Source organism: Lagopus muta, chromosome 2 (assembly GCF_023343835.1).
Source record: "Lagopus muta isolate bLagMut1 chromosome 2, bLagMut1 primary, whole genome shotgun sequence".
Classification (NCBI taxonomy): Eukaryota; Metazoa; Chordata; class Aves; order Galliformes; family Phasianidae; genus Lagopus; species Lagopus muta.
In genome coordinates, this window is record NC_064434.1 from 83,911,722 (window position 1) to 83,932,596 (window position 20,875).

General features: G+C 37.1%; 1 protein-coding gene across 3 annotated transcripts in view; it reads right to left on the bottom strand.

Moving 5' to 3' along the window:
- PRKCE (protein kinase C epsilon) overlaps window positions 1-20,875 on the bottom strand; it is a 272,140-nt gene that overhangs the window by 43,769 nt on the left and 207,496 nt on the right. For all 3 annotated transcript variants that reach the window (XM_048935852.1, XM_048935854.1, XM_048935853.1), the window contains exon 11: window positions 8,294-8,448. In XM_048935852.1, the coding sequence (XP_048791809.1) occupies window positions 8,294-8,448 (155 nt within the window). The remainder of the gene's footprint in view (window positions 1-8,293; window positions 8,449-20,875) is intronic.

Genomic DNA, 20,875 nt, shown 5'->3' on the forward strand with positions numbered 1-20,875 from the left:
TCTGCCTTTTCTCTGGTTCAGCCTTTTGGACATTATATTTAACTATTAGAGAGCAGTATTATTTCTGTTCTCTTACATAATATTATGAAGTTGCCAGCAAAATGGATGATTTTAATATTTTCAAAAGTTTCAATGGTTACACAGCTATGTTGCCATTCAGATTAGCTAAATTCTCCTTTTCCATTGCCATTTGCAGGGATGAGCAACATATTTTTTTGTTTTTAAACAATAGTGAGGACTTCTATTTCAAAGTAAACATTTTTGTAATGATTAAAATTGAACCAAAGGGTCCTAAATCATACAGGAAACTGCACAATACCCACATATGAGTAGTCTCACAGAGTCGGAATCAGCCTATGAGTACAGTGATCTGCATGCAGAGATGTTTGCTGGAGCAGTGTCTAAGAGATAAGCTGTTTTATAAGCAGGGAGTGCAAAGTGGGGGGAAGAGGGGTTGAAGAGACTAAATGCAAACCTTGAGCCAAATATAGCGAGATTCTAATCAAAACATAGAAGCCATACGTAAATGCCCTCATCAAAATGTGTCATCCAATTTTTTTTTTTGAAAGGTGGTTTAGTATATTTAAAATTTAAAAAATGCTAAAGAGGGTCCTTGCAAATTTTCATCTAACATTTTGCTTTCCTCTCCAATTTTTCTGTTGCATCCCAAGAGCATGACAAACGCTCTATGAAATGCTTGTCACCTTAGAACCACATTTGCTGTGCCCTTTTCTGTATTACTGTGAGACTTTGGCAGAAGCAGTTAATGGCATGCAAAAAGGCAAAGCCTCACCCTTAACATGACATAGTTTCAACACCGCTGCAACTGAGTTATAGAAATATTTTCCGTTGTTTGAAGACAAACATGACTGAAGGGCACAGCAAAATTCAGTCCTATCATTTGTCGGTTTGCAGCAGAATCAAATTTAGGAAGGAACTTCAGAGTTTTAATGCAAGGAGAAACAAAAACATTCTTTTCCTTCTCTTGGAAAATTGAAGATTGTGGCTTTGTTTGGAACCAGCGTACGTGTTTCTGGAGAAACAAAGCTATGCCTCAGTGCTTTCGGGAAACTGGAGGGATTGCCTTATGTTGGTACATCTCAGTTTTACATGTGCTGTAACTCTTGTGATTTTTATTCTGTATAGGCTTCCCTCAGTTAAGATCTTCTTATCAAATGCAGAAAGATAACACATTTTTCCTGTTATAAAAACAAAAGCATAAACATCAATCATCTAAAATCACTGACATTTATCCAGAAATAAATATAAACATTCTCTATAGCATTTAGCTGCCATTATCTGCTCAAAAGTGCTGTTGGCCTTTCTACTGAGAGTACCGGAACATGGCTGCCCTCGCTGGAATGTAAACTTGGCATTAACTCTGGCAGATTCCCACTCCCCGCCCTCTCTCATTTAATATTAACCCACTCCTATACTGTTATCAGAAGGTAAAGGTCATAGCTTTATTTACAGAATACAGCACTATACAAACGGTCATTAAACAAGAAAATCTTGCATCAAATAAACATGAAGCAAAAAAACAATGCTGACCTTGCTACTGGGAACTCCCCCTGGAAGTACCTTGTCATTCCCCAGATGAGATCAATGTTGCTGCTCTGTCCTTCTAACTATTTACTGCCCAGCACTGCTCCTCTGCATACCCGACTCCTACGCAAGCGCCAACTAAGGATTTTCTTATGTTACAAAACCAGGAGAAATTTAGAAAGCATTTTACTGTTGGCAAGACTGCAGGGTTCATATCCTATTCCCACAGTCTTTACTCATTCTTCCACAGCTGGAAACCTTGTCAAAGGCTCTCCTATCCAGCAAGCATCCTTTAGCACAAAGCAGAAGCTAGGCAGATGGCAGGGTGGACACCCTGGGTCCGAATGCCAGAAGCCTGGGAACCAACCCTTCTTCCTGCTTCACATCTCCCTCGGCCCAGCTCCTCTCCACCCCAGCCCACTGCCTTTTCCTGCGGGAAGACATTCTGCTTATTTATGCATTTCATGACTGCTGGTTTGCCTAGACCCATCAAGAAAAAGTGCAAAGAGGCCACTGAATAAAATCCCATCAGAACTCCCACCTGGTTTGGGAAACTCGGACCATACAGAGCAGAGCACACATGTACCCTGGGCCACAAATCTGGCAGGAAGAGTCAGTCCGGTAATGCAGCTTTGGCAGCAATCCCTGGGTGCTCTGGGACTCAGCCATGAGTACACTGCAGTGCAACTCATGCCTTGCCTCCTGCTGTCATGGAAGGGGATGGAAATAAATTGCTTATTGCTCACTTGAGCCAAAAGTAAACTAGCTTCTCTGTAGCAGACTCTTGCAATGGGCAGTTTAGAAGGGGAAGGGACAGATTTCAGAATATTGCTGCACTTATGTCTGAGTATGCTCTATGAGGTACACGGTCTTTCTTGCCCTTGTTCATAGACCATGGCTCAAGAAGCAATTTAATTGTTTAGGCTAACAGTAAGATGATCTTTACATACTTACAAGCACGTTCAATATACTCCCTGCCTCCTAATTTGAGTTCTGTATTTTAAAGAGTCAAAAAATGGAGGGAGAGGAATTTTATTTGGTTGCTGCCATTCAGAAATAACACAGTGAGGTAACATGGGAGAATGACAGCTTTTAAGGTGTTAACCACTGACCATGCAACATTTTCATCAGTGTAAATATAACTCCTCGTTACTTTGCCAAGGTTGCACTGAATCATACGACCAATACTGAAGTCAGACTTTCTAAATATTCTTGTTTCAAGTAAAAACACACTAATGAAAGTGCTTTTACTTTTAGGTAGTTCTTCTCACTGAAACACCAATGTGTGCTGATGGATGGGAATGCTGAGAGAACTGATAGTCCAAGAAAAAATTGAGTTAGTGTTCAAGCAAGTTTTTAGAGTATTTGTGTAAAGAAAAAAAAAAAAAGCCTGGAGGGATTAAAGGATTGGCACCAGAATATTAATATTCACTTTCTCCTCAATTTGGAGTTAATATATCCTTCATTGCAACCAACACACTAATTACAGAGTTCACAGAGCCTCAGAAAGCTATAGCACGTTACAGGATGGATTGCTACTTCGTATTGTTGAGCAACATGATAACCCAAAGTTATGAATACAAACTCCTCTGTAAACAGATGCTGGGCAATCTGAAGGCAGTGTCTTCTCACAGACCTTACATTTGAAACCGAAAGAATCATAGAATCATAGAATGGTTTGAGTATGAACAAACCTTTAAGATCATGTAGTTCCAACCCCACTGCAATAGGCAGGGACACCTCCCTCTAGACCAAGTTGCTCAAAGCCCCATCCAGCTGTGCTTGAATGCTTCTGGGGGGCAGCATCCACAACCTCTTTGGCAACCTGTTCCAGTGTCTCACCACTCTCATGGTAAAGAATTTCTTCCTAGTATCTAGTCTAAATCTACCCTCTTTCAGTTTAAAACCATTTCTTCTCCTCTGTTGCTACACGCCCATAGAAGATGTCCTTCCTCAGCTTTTTTTGTAGGCCCCCTTCAGGTACTGGAAGGCCTCTGTAAGGTCCCCTTGGAACCTTCTCTTCTGCAAGCTGAAGAGCCCCAGCTCTCTCAGGTGGTCCTCTTAGGAGATCTCACAAGAGCAGAATGGAGGGTCAGAATCACCTCCCTTGACCTGCTGGTCAAGGTCTCTCCTGATGCTACCCAGGATACAGTTGGCCTTCTATGCTGCAAGAGCACATTGCCAGATCATGTTGAGTCTTTCATCAACCAACGCCCCCAAATCCTTAATGTCAGGGCTGCTCTCAAGTCATTCTCCACCCAACCTATATCTGTACTTGGGATTGCCCCAACACAGGTGTAGGACCATGCATTTGGCCCTGCTGAATTTCATGAAATTGGCATGGACCCACCTCTCAAGCCTGTTCAGATCCCTCTAGATAGCACCCATTCCCTCTGATGTGTCAGCTGCATCACTCAGATTGGTGTCACAAAGAATGAGTTAAACCAAAATAGGTGACGCTAATTTTCCAGTCAAGATATTTTTAATCCTCTCAGTTAAACTGAAATTGTTTATACTTAGTTTCCTTGTTCTGCATTTCAGAGACAGCATTCCACAGAATTATATGAATGGTCTTGCACTATGCTGGAGGTCACCATGATATGCAAATGTTGGCCACTGAAACAAGATCTGCAATACACTCAGTTATTCTGTCCATCAAATATTAACAAGGGATGCTGGTTTGTGCGTTCATGAGCTGGTGCCCCATCCTCAGACTGATGTTGTTGCCTGAGGAGGCAACAGTTCCTTGCACGTATTTCAGGCCAGAATGGGCTATTGCATCACCTCACTTGGAAATGAGAGCCAGAGTCATTCATATAAGAATTCCTGTACTCAACCCAGCACTTGCAGGTTAAGTGAGAACTGGTCTCATTTACACATCTGTGAGATGTGCACCACGATGCAGTATAGGGTCAGTATAAGGAGGAAGTAAGGAAGTGGTGGTTTCTTAATAACCATTTTGGTATACCTTGCTTGTGTGAGAAGACACATTAAGCTGATGATAACACCAGTCTCCAGAGATAAGTAACAGTGAATATAGACCACAAACTTTCTTCATTGAGTTTTAAGTCCAATTCAGCTTGTAAGCAACATGAGATTCATAGTCTTGCCCTTTATTCCTGAAGTTTGGATACATTTTTTCAGAATGGTGCAATCGCACAACACAAACAATAACAGCCAGAAACAGAGACAGAAAGTTTGGATATTCTGATTGACTCTACCTGTACTGTCAGGCCCAAACTTGACATGTGCCTGAATAGCGCAAGTCAGATAAGAGGGAAGGTGGAAGGGATAAAGTTTATCTATCACGCAGTATGAATATAGTAATAGCAGAATCTTTATTTATAAAAATTGTGAGCTTAATCTTTACTTCCAATATAAACTCCATAAACAAAAGGAAGGTGCTTAACTCCAGCCAGCACATGGATAATTGGATAAGCCTGGGAACAGCTGTGCCAGTTGCTAAGATGTGAACCTACAGAATAATTTCTATTGCCAAACAGGGAGCTGGCTTTCTCTTTGAACTTCAGGGGAAATGAGGATAAACTAGTTATTAAAAAAGATGATCATTTAGTATCATCATAGCACTTTCTAAAAATCTAGCCAACAAGCCAAAGCATGAGCTAAAGCTAGCTATTTACTTCCAAAAATATAACTATGTTTAGTTCCAAACAAATACTTCCACATACATGGCTGAAAAAAGATCAGAAGCTACAGCAGCTATTTTGAAACCTGCATTTCCATCAAACATCTTAGTTTATTTATATGTTCCCCATTTTCCTTGAAGTATTGCCCACATAAGCACCATTTCCCACTTTGGAGAATAACCATTAATTTCATACCACAATGTTTTTTCTAGAGATATAATTACACAGAAGACAAGTATTCTTTATTAAAATTTCTGAAGGCAGGTTAGGTAGTTATGACTAGTAGTTATTCAAGAGCATAGGGTTTTTTTTTTTTTTTTTCCGTTTTTTTTTTTTTTTTCTCTTCCCTTGTTTGCCAGCTAATAGAAGTTGAGGAGAATGGAAGAATGACTTGATCCCAGTGCATTTTTCATATTGTAATAAGTGAGGCAAAAAGATTCCCAATAGTCAGCCCAAAACTGATTCCCAATAATCATGTCCAGGTTTTCTAAAAGCCTGGGCCAAACCAAATACAACTACACGTATTCTTAATGTTCCTCTTATTGCTTTTTACAGTCACTACTTTCATTCTATAATACATGATATTTCTCTTCTTTTGCCTCTTCTGACATTACACCCAATATAATATGCCACATACAATTTTTTCTTTTTTTTTTTTCTTTTTTTTTTCTGTAGCGTGCCACAGACATGTCAGCATAGTTTCTGAATCAGAAGTTGAGAGAATCTTATAAAGTTTAAATCATGAAGCACTGTTTCATCATAATGATATTTTTCTGGGGATCAAAGTATTTTGAATCTAACAAAAAGTTACAGTAAGAACACATACACACCAGGTGACTCAATGCCAGAAGCCAACGCAGTAGAAGCTACACATAGGACAAGGAGAAACGGTGGGAGAAAAGAGAGTAAGAGTGAAAAGAGGATGTAGTTAAAGGATGGGAGGAGGGAAGGAATAAGAATAATAAATTCATATAAAGACGTTAGAAGGTAATTTTACCAATTTGAATTTTGTTTCTTGCTGTTTCAAAGAAATCACTGCACTGCACTGACTGCTGATTACAAAGTGTCTAAATTCCAGCTTTCGGAAAGAGAAAATAAGCTCAAGTCTCCTCATGGAAAAAAAAAAATCCTCAAAATTCTTCACTTTTTAAAGCATCCACTTGTCTGATCCCTTCTAGTGGATACTTAGAAAATTTTGAAACTTCCACATTCTATTATCTAAATGTACAAATATATGGCTTTGAAAATGAATGCAGAGAAGGAGCAAGAAATATTCTACAGGTAAGGAAGGAAAACATGTATTGGTTATTCAACACTTGAAAATAGATGTATGTCAAGCGGTAGAGAATAAACTCCAACCCATTACACAAACATCATACCAGTATTAATAAAAGATCACAGTATTACAGAACTATAGGGGATGTGAGGAACCTCTGCAGATCATCTAGTCCAACCCACTGCTAAAGCAAACCCCCTTACAGCAGGTTTCACAGGAAAGAATCCAGATGGCTTTTGAATATCTACAGTAGAGAAGATTCCACAGTCCTTCTGGGCAGCTTCTTTCAGTGCTCTGTCACTCTCCAAGTAAAGACATTTTTCATTATGTTTGCATGGAACATTGTATGCTCCTGTCTGTGTCCACTGCCTCTTGTCCTATTGCTAGGCAACACTGAAAAGAGCCCAACCTCATCGACATGACTCCTGCCCTTTTGATATTTATTATAACTGTTTGTGAGACCCCCTCTCAACTTTTTCTTCTCTAGGCTGAATAGCCCCAGAGCTCAGCATTTCCTCAGAAGGGAGATGCTCCAGGTCCCTCAACACCTTGAGTCCCTCTGCTGGGCTCTCTCTAGAAATTTTTCATCTTTCTTGAACTGAGGAGCCCAGAACCGAGGGGGAAGACGAAGAGCTAGTGTAAGTTTTCTAAAGAAGACTAAATTTTGACTGAAGGTCTCTTTTCACAGTAATTCCCATTTTCTTTACAAGATTCAATCTCCTGATGTTTTTGATGTTTCTGGAAAGGAGATTCTTTTTCTGGGAAGTTTCATCCCAGGTGGTAAGAAAGCCAATGGCTTCTTACTGAAGTTGTTGCTTAGTCCTGGTTATCAAACATTTATAATTCACTTTTAATTTCTAATACTTTTGAAAGCAGCATTAACATCCAGGGATGTGACAAATTCTACATCCACATCATGATGCTTCTGCTTAAGAAATGTCAGAACGTCTGTCCTACTTCAAATAAAAAATGATCACCTAGAAGAGGGTAAGAATATAAAAATTGTTTGAATTTATTTACTAGGTAGGTCACACTTCTGTCACAAAACCTGTAATCCACTCTGTTTGTGAAAACCTCAATTTGTCATGAGCACTGATAGTCTGCTGACAGCAAACAAAATGGAAGAAATGGATAAAATGTCAAGATAAAGGATTTATCAGGTGAATTGACAATGGGTTGAAATTTTTCAAAGTGATTCCTTATTTTTTATAGTAAAAATTCTATACCTAAATACATTCTTCATAACACAACAAAACCACACTTATTTTTGTCTACACACATGCTCAAGATTTGAGATTTGTGGGGGTGGGGGTTCAAATGGATGTGGGTTACTGGCAAGCAAATCAAAACAGTCTGCAGAGAGCCACTTCCTGCTGGTGACTAAGGCTTCACCCAAACAGTCAAGAGGAAGGGGCATACGTAAAGCATTGCAGACTACTATCCCGATTGTATCAGAGTGAAGACAACTAGGACAAACAAACTCAGGAAGTGGCAGGGAGTAAGAAAACGAGAGGAAATCTATGGCACAGAAAGGAAAGTAAAGAGATTACACTGATCTGCAGAAAGGTCACCTCTGGTTCACAACGTGCCAAGCTTTTTCAAAAAAGCTTTATTTGTACTATAATACAAAACTGGCACACACAGCTGGCGACTGCTGCAGAGGCTATTCAAATGTTAACATTCTCAATGATAAACAGCCAAAAAAGTTCTATGTAAGCAAATTGGAACAAACAACTAATCTAAATCTGGTTGCTAAGAGACAGAGGATTTTAGCCAAAACCAGCCCCGAGCCTCAAGAATACCTTATTTTTGATCAAAAAAGTACCTGTAGATGACGCCATGTTGGTGAAGAAACATGAGTGCTGATGTGACCTCTGCTGCATAAAAGCGGGATCGAGGTTCGTCAAATTTGCGTGAGCGCTGGATTTGAAACATTAGGTCTCCTCCATTTACATATTCCATGACGAAAAAGAGGCGGTCCTGAAATTAATTAAACAGTGCTATTTAGCTAATTTCTTTTAGTCACACAAAGGACTGCTCTAAGCTGCACTTGAGGCAACTGCAGCATTTGCGTCAAGAAATGAAGGAAACAAAAGCTATGATTCTGAAAAAGCTAACAACCAAAGCCTTCAAACCTAAAGAAAACGAGACAAGATCTCAAAGTGAAATGACAAAAATTGAATAGAATCAAAATGTATTAATAAGCAATATGCAGACACACACCCCTCCATGCATCAACATATAAGTAAGGAATTATAAGCAATTTCAAGTAATAACATAGACCGTTAAATGCTGCTGCTTGTTCTTTAATTTCGCCGTAACAATAAAGAGAGAAAGTCAATTTCATCAACTACTGAAGAGCTTCAGAGGAAATTTCAGGGTCCTTATTTCTTATCTCTTATCAGCTAGCTACTTTGTCTACAAAATATCTTTCTCAAGTTATGTACAAATGAAATAGAATGGTTAAGCTATACAAATCAGTGCTGCCAATCCCAAACACACTCATGTAACTTTTTGAATTGCCTCACATTCTCACAAGGCACTGAAATATAACTACACCATTAAAATATATATTGAGTTCTTTTTATTTACTTCTGATCCTTATCACTCCACAGTTGAAGGTTTCGAGTCTTACTCCATGGAGAACCAGAAATGAATTTAATTTGTGAGCAGCAGCTGAGATTTTCAGATAACCACCACATCTTGTCACGTTTTAGAAAATGAAAAAATCCAGAATTCAAGTATTCAGCAAAACAGAAGTGAGAACAGTAGTAGATTAAAAAAAAAAAAAAAAATCAATCAAACAAACAAAAAACCCAACAACCTCAACATCTTAAAACATTTAGGATGTACACTGACAATGTAGATGCAGACATAAGAAATGACACATATCCACTCAGTATAATTTAAGTCCTACATTTTAGCTGTTTCTTACTGATTTGCACAGTTTACCCTAATCTGTGCTAACAGCTTTAAATTCTCAGCTCTTTGCACATTCACCCTGGGTTTGTAAGTCTACTACCAGATTATTTATTTTTGTGTTGTTAGCTACCTACATCTGTATGTGCAAGAATTTAGAGGTGGAAGGAACTCTCATGTGACATGAGAACAGGTCCAAACATATAAAGGTCTGCATTAGCTCATGGGAAACAAACATTTTGTCCTCTGGTCACACAGAACACTGTTTTTCAAACATGGGACCAGGTAACAGAGCCCCTCTCCAACTTCCAGTTAACACTGCAGTTTAACTCTGGCTCGTGGCATCTGCTTGAAGAAGAAGAGACAGGATGCAGTATTGCTTTGGACAAACAAAACCAACAAGATGGAACTTAATTAGTTTCCTACCAGTGAATCCATTCCTGCAGACTACACAGTTAATAGATACGAGTACAGAAATTCATAAATGTTTTCTGTTTGCTTTTAATCATCCACTCTAGAGCTCAGATTCAAAGCTCAGAACTTAAAATATACCTAACCTTAAATATACACATTAATCCTGAACATTAAGTGCCTTAATACCATGTCTGTCTATCAGGGTTGTTTCCTGGAGGAGGCTAGATATATTGGGCTTACCTTTTGCCACTTACAGAAAGAGGATGCAGAAAAAATCTTGTGCCTTTCCACCCATATCTTGGAGATACAAAACTTTCAAGATCATGATGCAGATCACTTAACCTTTTCAGAGGGTTTAAAAACCACTTTTTTTGCTTTCTTTCTGAAAAAATATGGGTGCCTGTGTAGTGCCTCTGATTTCCTTCTGGAACCCATGAGAATTACAGCTTCGCTTTTAAAGGAAATCTGATAGCTCTCAGATGGCCTTATGATTTCAGAAGTTGGTGGTTAAGGATAAGACAATACGCAGTCAGCTTTGCAATAGAGAAGTAAAAACTTTGATGATACTGGTGTTGTCATGTAACAAAAGAAGATAGAACATCTCTAAGCAGAAGATACAGGTACCGTCCTTCATTAGGCTCCTCATTACCACGCTAGAGGCAGAACACCTCTGGTGAGTACTCCTGGTAGGAGGATTGCTTTGCAACATGTTGCAACACATTATATCTTACATGGAAAGATACAGTGCAGTGTTTCATGCACAGGAACTATTTGGACTGAAACATTTGGCTGAAACTTGCTGAAACTGAACCCTCATGTTGCTATTTTAAATTTTTCCAAAATAGGTTGCCAGTGATGCACAAAAGTAATGGCTGGCATAGAGAACTTTTTAGATCAGGGCCATTTCCTAACAGATCAGTATACATATTTAATCACTTTTATATTGGATGCTTCTAATTTTGAACCAAACAAAACCAATATGTTTTGTTTTTGTTTTTGTTTTTTTTTTTAATTTGTTTTTGTTTGTTTGTTTGTTTTAATATCCACTAAACATCTAACTAAATTCTAAATATCATCTGGATTGTTTAGTGCAATATCCTGCCATCAGCTGGTCTGAGCTAAATATTTAGTAGCTGCTCCATTACCAGAACTGGACTGTGCAATTCTCCTCTTCCCTATTGTAATTATGATTAATGATGTAATTATGAGTAACCGTGGCATTCTCAGCTTAGTTAATCATCTCTTCAAAAGTATACCAACTAAAACTTCAATTTATAAATGTATGATTGAAATCACTCTTCAGTTGTATTTTTCTGCTGTTCACTTCTATTTCAAATTATTTTCCTAGCTTCTCTGAGTGCACATTTCAGCTTCCTAATCAGAATTCATAGGAAATATGAGCACTTCAAAAATTCTTTTCTCTGTACTGTGTCTAGGAAAACGTTTGATTTTTAGAGAAAGGCAATACTAATTCTCAAGCACAAAAAAAGCCATACACAACTTACACGTGTACAGCAGGCTGAAGTTTTAACATTAGAAGACAGTAATTTTTGGATGAAATATAACCAGTCCCCATAAAAACTACTGTCCTAAATCTACTCTCTCTTCTGCTTCATTTTCTTTCTTTCTTTTCGTTCTTTTTCACTTTTTGTTATTCAGGACAACGATATAATCTGCTAGGACTCAAATATACATGGAAAGAGGATGCAAGAGAAGAAAACATCTTATGAACTTCAGCTGAAATTGGTAAGTCCATTTATTTTTTCCATCATTCTCTCATCAACTAAAACAGAGACACAATTTTAATTCTTGCTGGGTAAACTTTTTTCCTTATCTTTCATCAGAAGTTAATGATCAATATACAATTCCTTACCACTCTGAATGTATGCTTTCTACCAGACCCAATAAAACCATTTTGAGTTCCGTAAGGACAGGATTTCATCCTCAAATAGTAGTTTTCAAGTAACTGAATTAAGTTTCATTCTAAAGATTCTATGCATCATGCTACAAAGATCACCAGGATATAATAAAGTATTTAAGTGCGAGACGATAGAGTGAATGCCCCAAAGAATTATGCATTCTTGAAGAACAACATAGTGTTTACTTAGTTAAAAATGAGATACATGTTATGACTTTATTATTGATTCTGTTCCAAAAGAAAATTGCATTGAATTTGGACTGCATTATTTTTGGACTACTTTTTCATAGTATCTGAGAAGTATGTTTTGGTGAATAAAATAAATGTAAAGTAGTCCTGGGAAATATTTCATTACATAAACTCAAATAAAAGGAAAGATCAGAAACAAAGACGCTGCAGATTAATACTCTCTTGGCATCTATAAAGCAAAAAATGATGCAAAGTAAGTCTATAGGCTCTCTGAAGAAATTAGATTGTTTTGGAGGGTTTATTTTAGCTCTTAATCATACCTGCTTTTCATTGAGTTTTTGAAAAGGTATGGTTGAATGAGAATACTTAAAGTAATAAGTGGAAAGAAAAACAATAGAGAACATGGATAAGAGATTTTAAAAGTGGATATGAAGCAAACAGGCTAGAAATCAAGACAAAAAAAGAAGTCAACTTTACTTTGTATTTTCATAGTATCTTCTGACTCTTGTTTTAACCACTATATTTTAATGCATGACTGCCTGCCTTAACACCTCTATTATCCCATACTTTCCTCTTGACTTTCTTAATTTCAATAGTCTTCCGGATGCTTTGTGTTTTCCAAACTGGACTCCAAAAGAGACTCCTCTAGCCTTTGTCACTATCACATTCGGGTGAGAAAGCCCAGTTTTCACTTAACGCAGGAATTTGATTTCATCTTCTCTTTTTTTACTCCTGTATTTGCACCTAAATTTTGGTTCTCATCCTCTTTGTCATTCAAAGAAACCTTTCTTTTAGCTCTACAGAAAACTCTTCTAACACCTTACCCTTTATTCTGATTACTATCCATTACTTTCCCTCTTCAAAACTGCTTTCTCTAATTTTTAGTTGTATTTACAGATATTTTATTAATATCATTGCTATATTAAGTCATCCTCCCTCTGTCGACACTTTACATTTACTTGGCTTTAAGTTTTAAATGTTCCATTGGATAGAGCTTCTATATCTTGTTTATTCTGGAATAACATGTAAATTTTTAATTGGAAAAAGTGAGGCGGTTTCCAGAAACATCAACAATAATAAACTCTCAGGTCATAACAAACTCAATTCAGATCCTTTCCGTGGAGGTGTGATTAATGACTAAGGTCTTCCTACTACCAAGACCAAATAATCTTGCCAATCAGTTTTGATTTCACAGATGACACTGCACAGCGTATTATTTGTTTACCATTGTTTAGGAACTGACTTCTACGTAAACCCTCCATGAAAGTCTAGACACGGAATGACTTTGATGTAGTGTTTACATTAATTATTGTGTAGCCTTTAAAGATATTTTTCAGTTGTTATCCATTAACCTGTCTGATCTTTGTTTGTTTGCCAATTAAAATCTCCTTAACATTAGATTGGAGCTTAAAGACAATGCATGGATAGACAGAAGGCCAAATACAAATACCACTCACAATCTGAAGAATATAAACACTTCTTTTTTTTTTTTTTTCCTTTCAAACAACTCTTATCAACTGGGGGACCCAAAATGCAGTTCAGCAGAGACTCATTGAAATATCACAGAAAAAAAAATAAAAATTAAGTCTGTCTCTTAATTCCAAATAGGAAATGTATGTCCATGCTGCAAGCCTGAAAACAAATCTTTTCACTGTTTTTTGTTTTTCAGTTCATCTCTTATAACGTTTAAAACATCAAACATGCACATCTTAAGTAACATTTGCTGTTGCTAAGCCTACTTAAAATACTAGTTTTTCTATCATTTATATTTCTCATACAATTGAATGTGAATAAATTCTTCCTGATTTTCTTTAGATCCCTAAACTAAGTTCTTTGTGTGAATACACTATTTTCCACTCAGTTTCAGAAAGCTGAATTAGCTTTCTCCAGAGGCTACTGGAATTTATAATGGATAGTAATACGTATATTAAATACAGGTAAATATAAATACAAAATAGTTCATATTCTAGTAGAGTGCTGTTACATAATGGGATGTGCTCTGCCAGTAAACTTGTTACCAAAACAAAAGTCAAAGATATAACTTTCATTGCACAAGAAATCAAATAAATATGTCACAGCCTTGGAATGCATTGTCAGATGATATTTTATTCATATCATCCATGTATAGAATTCTTTTCCAACTAGTACAAAACTGCGGTTACTTAACTCTATTTAAACAGGATGCTCAGTTTGTTTAAAATTACCTAAAACTGCAGCAACTGTTCCACCCCTCAGAACTTGGATAAACACTTCCTTCTTCTGATGGAAATTACACATGCACATTGTACACAAAACTAAAAGAAAATCTTCAGACCTGAGCAGAAGAGTAACCAGAGTAGACGACTCATCTTCCACAATCAGAGCATCAGGAGGGACAAATATAAAAACAAGAAAAATTCTTTCCCTTTAATTTAGTTCCCCCTTGAAATTTAGAGTAACAATTCTCAACAAGATACTGTGATACATAATCTGCCTCTGACTTCAGTGTTTATTCTCATATAATAGCTAACTGTGATATTTATCTTGTTTTGTAGCAATGTTTTCATGGAGCTCCAAATAAGCTGGTGACAATTTCTGTGAATCCTGGATTTTGTGGAATAAATGCCTGTTCATAGGAACTGATATCTTACATTTCCCAAGAACTACAAATACATGATTGGTATTTTCCAGTTAAAGTTTTTTTATTACTTCTTTTTTCTTCTTTTTTTTTTGCCAACTAGAAACTTCAAATTTCTCTTTTCTCTTAAGTTGGTGAATACTGTTATAGCTAGGGCTTTTGCTCAGTTTCACTCAGCTTTCCTCAGCATTTAAGTGAATTTTTTTTTTGTTACTGTTCTTGAAAGATGCACTCAAAGTCAAAACGTAAACTGGAGCATCTAAGAACCGTGCAAAGAAGCCTTGCAAGGCCATCTATCTTATTCTGCAGATAACAGGCAGGCTGCATCTAGGCCAAGGGGAACTCTAACCTTCTCAGTGCTGCAAGTCTGTCTCTTGGGGGCTGTGGGCCACTGGTCTAACTGCAAAGGTGAACTGGATTTTACTTGCCCCACAAAGAGCTAAGAACAGAAACAGCAAGTCTCAGTCTGATCCGCTGGAAGGAAAGTGGTTTTGTCTGCACTGCATTGCAGTGGGGTCTCCTGCCATGCCAGAAATGTCCTGTCCCCTTCTCCCCTCCATGCTGGGAAGACATCAGCAGCAGAAGCCAGCAATGGGTGGCGTTCTTTGAACCTGTTCTGCCTCATGGGGGAGAAAAACACACACCTAGAAATTGAATCAATTCTTGACATTACTCCAACTAGCTCTTACAATCACCACTGATAACGATTCCTTGACCTCCACTGTCATTCTGTTGCTGTTCTTGAGAAAATACTGCTTCAAACTGTTTTCATTGCTGCAATTTATTTGCATTGCCTCTTGCACTTAGTCAAAATATCAGTTCCTAGCTGCACTGCAAGTAACATATTGCCTTCAGAGAAGCTGTTCAGTGCTCTCCAAATTTGTTTCTCATGTAAAGAGTTGATTATTTTTACAGATTTTACAAACTGATCACAAAACATCTCCATTTGTAGAGACCTCAGAGCCAGAGGTTCTCAAAATCTTTACACTGTATTACTACAAAAACTTGCATTGGTAGCGTTTACTGAACTATAATATGAGTCACTGGAAAAGAGTCTTTAAGCAAGTTATTTGCTTGAGATCTCTAATGGAAATAATGCAGGCCTGGTATGTTGCTCTTGTCATGGAAGATTTATGTTGCCTCCCTGTGGAATACCAATTCCTAGAAGAGAATGCAAGTTTTAGCATGTTTTTCATGCTCCTAACAAATCCCACAGCATTATTTAAAAAAGAAACTGTAGCTAACCTATACACATTAAGATAAATTGTCTGGATGAGGTGCTGAGGAACTACTATGTACTTACTGGCAGTAGGTCACAGAACTACAGGTTAGATTCAGAACAGGAAAAATTAGCTAGGACATCATGGCACCACCTAGTATCTTTAAAAAAATATCAAGGGATGATTAAGTTTTACCTGGACTGCCATTCAAGAATGAAGTATTGTTCAATGATTTTTCCACAGACAGATCAAATAATACTTTAAAATTGTCCAAAATGAAGGAAAATGTGGCTATCCAAAATATGTAAACAGAGAGAAAAGAGCACACAATTTTATAAAAGTTTAGTTGATTATTTCAATTATTCAAACAATCTAACTCCACACTACTTTGACCAGCAAGATCCACTGACTTCATTATCTCTTTTGAAATGTACAGATCCTCATCTTTAGAGATTTTCAAGTATTATAAGATATAGATAATAAGAACAACACTCTTAGAACTATCATATATAGCAGAATAATTGAGGATGATTATGTCCTCCATACATAGCATTTTCCTGTGTAAACCACAAATCCCTTATGCTTCCTACTTTTTTTCCACATAATTATTCAGATTACTATCTTGACTGAATTCACTATATATTTCATTACACAGTGTATCAGACTCATACTACAACTACTTAAAAAAAATGCAGTTCAAAATTTCATTAATATTGTTATTAAAATGATAAAGTTTAGACTATTTCAACGTAGCACTAAAACATCAGGTGGACAGTTGTTAGCCTGCTCCCCATATAACTTTCATTTTACTCCATGGGAATATGATGTAAAATTGTGGCTCAACTTGAATTTCCTAAACAGACTAAAAGATCATACTGTGATTCTTAAAAATAATCATGTGGATTTAAACATCTTCATTTTTATAGTTATTTTTCACTTCACAAAATAATTACATTTCTGCATACGTGTGTTCTGTGACACATGTAATACAATATTTAATGTTCTGACACATTTTAATGGTCAGATGGGGCTTAGATAAGGATTAAATGTGGATTTTGTTAGCCAAAGGCTTGCAATGAAGGTGCATGGGATTTTCATTTCATCAGTTCAGTCTCCTACCTTCCACCTTTAGAAATGAATTGAAACAAAAGACTTCTATCTTTGGGAAAATCTTTAACCTCAAATTATTCTGGAGAGAGATGTGTTCTTTACTCAATGGACTGTTCTGGGAATTGATGCAAATCTTTCAGTCTCTCCCCATGCTGAAGTGTTGGGAACCACGAACTCCATGGTGAGCTCAGGGAAAGGTCAACCCCTGCCTGCTCCCAATGCCTAGGCACACCCTGACATAAGAACAGGGTCCCCAGAATTGTGCCAGCTGGTGTAGGATGCTTTTTGTGCTCTTTCTCTGAAACAACTGGAGAAATACAACTGGAATCCTCAACAGAAAAGGTACGTTTTGTGGTTCTAGCCACTTCAAAAGGGGTATGAAGTAGGAAAAGCTTCTCAGGCCATTTCACTAATACCTTCATTTGACAACTGATAAGCTGTGAAAGGAGCCTTTTATGAAATTCTTTGATCTCACTGTTTTTCTGTGTTGTTTGGAAAGAAGAATAGTTCTGGTAAGATAATTTTAAAGACCTCTCAGTTATTGGCATGATGCACACTGTGGAAAATTTTATCAAGCCTGCAAAATGTCATTTTGCAGAAAATGTTACAATGTACAGACAACTACTAATATTCCCTTGTTCTAATTCTTATAGGAAAAATATAAACTCTGTCTTGCAATTAGAACTGACTGTATAGTTTTTGAAGGCACTTAAGAATTTCTAAGAACAACTTTCAACCTGCTGGTATTTTACCGGGGAGCTTACACAGAGGTGCCGCCTCAGCCCCTGGTCTGGTTCTGGTTCTGTCCTGACATTATATTTTCTCTTTTCCTATGGTACCTGGTCCTCTATTTCATGTCTTTGAGTGCATGGGGAAATTAATTCAATACCATGCAACTAAAAGAAAACTCCCTGCAGAATGTGGCCAATTGGCTTATCAGCAGTGATATCACATGGGAAAGGAACTTAGCTAAGGAAGATAATGAAAATAATGGGATAAAATACTCATCTGACAATGATTTTATGAGAAAGTATTCATTATCTCTGGAAAAAAAAAAAAAAAGAGAGACAATTAGATGAGAAGGCAAGTCTTTATATCACAGATATACTGCAGCAGTACTTTTTGTTTCTAGGGTTTAGGGCAACTAACTGAAAAGTCAGCAAATGAAGTCCTAAAACAAAGCCAAATAAGTTTCCAGTGTGTGTGAAATTGCTGAATACAAAACACTGTGCATCTGCAGGTGGGTCAGTGAGTAATGTTACATTATTTTGCTATGTATAACATGATTGTTTTGGTTATAATAATAAGAACCCGAAGAATACGCAAACAGATGCTCTTATGGGAACATTAATTATAAATGACTTACTGATGACTTCAAGTGAGATGCTAGTCAGCCAGAAACAAGCTAGTGACTCTTACAGGACATTTTGTGAGATTAAGTGATAAGAAACTGGCTCATTTGTACTTTAGAAAGTTTGCAGTGGGGGAGGAAAGGGAATCCTGTGCTCTATTCAAAAGAAGTAAATGAATGAAGTCTTTGGCTTCATAAAGATATTCACCACAAAAACAGCCCTTCTCTATGATGTGAAGCTTTTCAGTAATGTTCCCACGTACTTAAAAACAAAGGTCAGCCAGTGACAACAGTTGGTTCTAGTCCGACAACACAGCAAGAAATTTCTACTGCACTGTGATCATCCAGATGGAAAATTTATGAGTTACTGTTGTATCAGTTCACAAACTGTGCCCTGGGTGCCAGAAATAACTTATATTCTGCAGTTTACTTGAACATGATGTCCCGAATAGTAAAAAACAAAAAAAGTTGCATTTGTACTAACAAAACCTTGCTGAAGATTTCAAGTTCCTTAAAATGACACATTAACATGAGTAACTGTGTCTTTAATCACATAAAAGAAAAACTGTGTAGTATTATTTTGTAGTCTTTACAGAGGAGACTTTCATTTTGGGAACTCAGCTGATCCAGAAGCAAATAAATAGAACAGCAAAATTAGATGTGTTTTAGCTCTGAAGTAAGTTAAGAAACATTTTATTCAGTTATATCTAATTGAGCTTTTCTTTTAGGATCCTTCTTTCCTTCTTTTCATGTACCCATTAATTCATTTTACTCTGACAATGACAGGCACAATAACATTTTGGTCCTCAGTCCTTCATATTCAAGTTTATTCTTTCAGATTGTACATACACAAATAAATATGTTGAGCTCAAATACATACTATTGTTAGTTGTAAAGTACCATAACAACAACAAATGACAGGGACTCAAGTGTTTGCCAAGGGGTGGAATTAGGATGGGCAGAGAGAAACAGTGAGACAACTACTCAAAAGAATGCTTAGAAAAGTGCCTGCAGAACATCTGCTGCTCAAACTGAGTGCAGTGCAGATTTTACTGAGGGTTGGTGCATTGTTGTTGCTGGAACCTCAGGAATTGCCTCATGTTGCTGAGCTGCAAGGAGTGCTCACATCGGGCTTCAGTTTTACAGGAGCCCAACCTATCTCCCACAGGGCACGCTTCATTGAGCTGACCACAGCAAAGACCAAAGAGGCAGTCATCTACACTTTAGGAAGTATATCCTTAATTCATAGGGTCCGATACAAAATTATCTCTGAATAATTATCACTATTAAGAAAAAGGCTGAAAGACCTTTTGCTAACCTCAAGCACCGTGCAAGGCCAAACTCAAAGCTGTGTCCTCTCCTTATTTCATCTTTTATATGCCTAAACTGACCTAAGTAACAGTTAATAATAATTTAATTAGATGTTGATATCATGTAAGAATCCAGAGAATTTCTGAAGATTTTTCAGTGTTTTTTTCTGAAACACTTATGCAGAAACACAACATCTTCAAAATTCCCTTATCATCCTGAAGATAGAGGTCAGCATGAGTGGCAGCTTACAGGCAGAATGTCAACTCTGGGTAAATGTTCTTAACAAATCCCTGTGGTGCCTCTGTTGCTAAGCAGATCTGTTCTGCTATAGAGCAGCTGCCAGAGAGGGAAACTTAACCTTCACATGCTCTCTCATGTTTCTTGTGCACACCACTATTACACCTACAAACTCAATGTTTCATGCTTTGCTTTGCTCTCACGCAGTAAGAAAACTCAAAATAAAACAACAAAAAGGGAGAATGAAATTACAATAGTGTAACTAAAAAGTAAAAAAAAAAAAAGTTAACATCTTAACATAGTTAATCTAAATTCAAATAAATATGTCCATTTTGAAATATCTGATGTAAGCACACACTCTCCCACACAGCAAATGCTTAGGAGAGCAACATACAAAGCTATTGCTAAAGGGAAGTGGGGACCCTGAAGTATTGCCTCAATACAGGACTTTCTCCTGAGCTGAACGAAGTCATCACCTGCTGCACTGAATATAACATTTAATCCCTTTCACTCTAAGAACTTACTCTAAGACCCAGTAACATCCTAGTAGATTTTAAAAAAGGACCAACAATTTTTCCCTGAAATAAGGATTGGACATACACCAGGATGTACAGTTAGGACACTACCAGTAGCCACCGACCTCTGACTTGGCAAACTTTTGTGCAGTCAGACTTGCACCCACTGCCTGGAGTCACATCCGTATAAAGTATTCAACTTGTGTACAAGCACTGGGCAGACTCAGTACTTGTATCTGCAGATAGCTACACATTTTGAATATATATATATACACATACTTTATAAATGCCTAAATTGAGACAAGTTTGTCTGCTATCCACCCAACAAAATTCTATCTTTCTGAGTTGGAAAGTGTTTTGATACACAGCAAACACAGACTTCAACTTATCTGCTGTGTCTATATTCTTTTAAAATTATCTAGAAATCTGCTTCTTTGACTTGTCCTTTAACTGTTTAAAGGTTAAAATCTTTAAAGATCACTGTATTTATTACAACATCAAAGATGATTACAGAATAGCCTGGCAGTTTACTTCTCAAGAGAATGACCATAAAAAAGAAAGATGTGTGCATCAGGAATTTGCAGAATGTGTTTCACTAAAAGATAA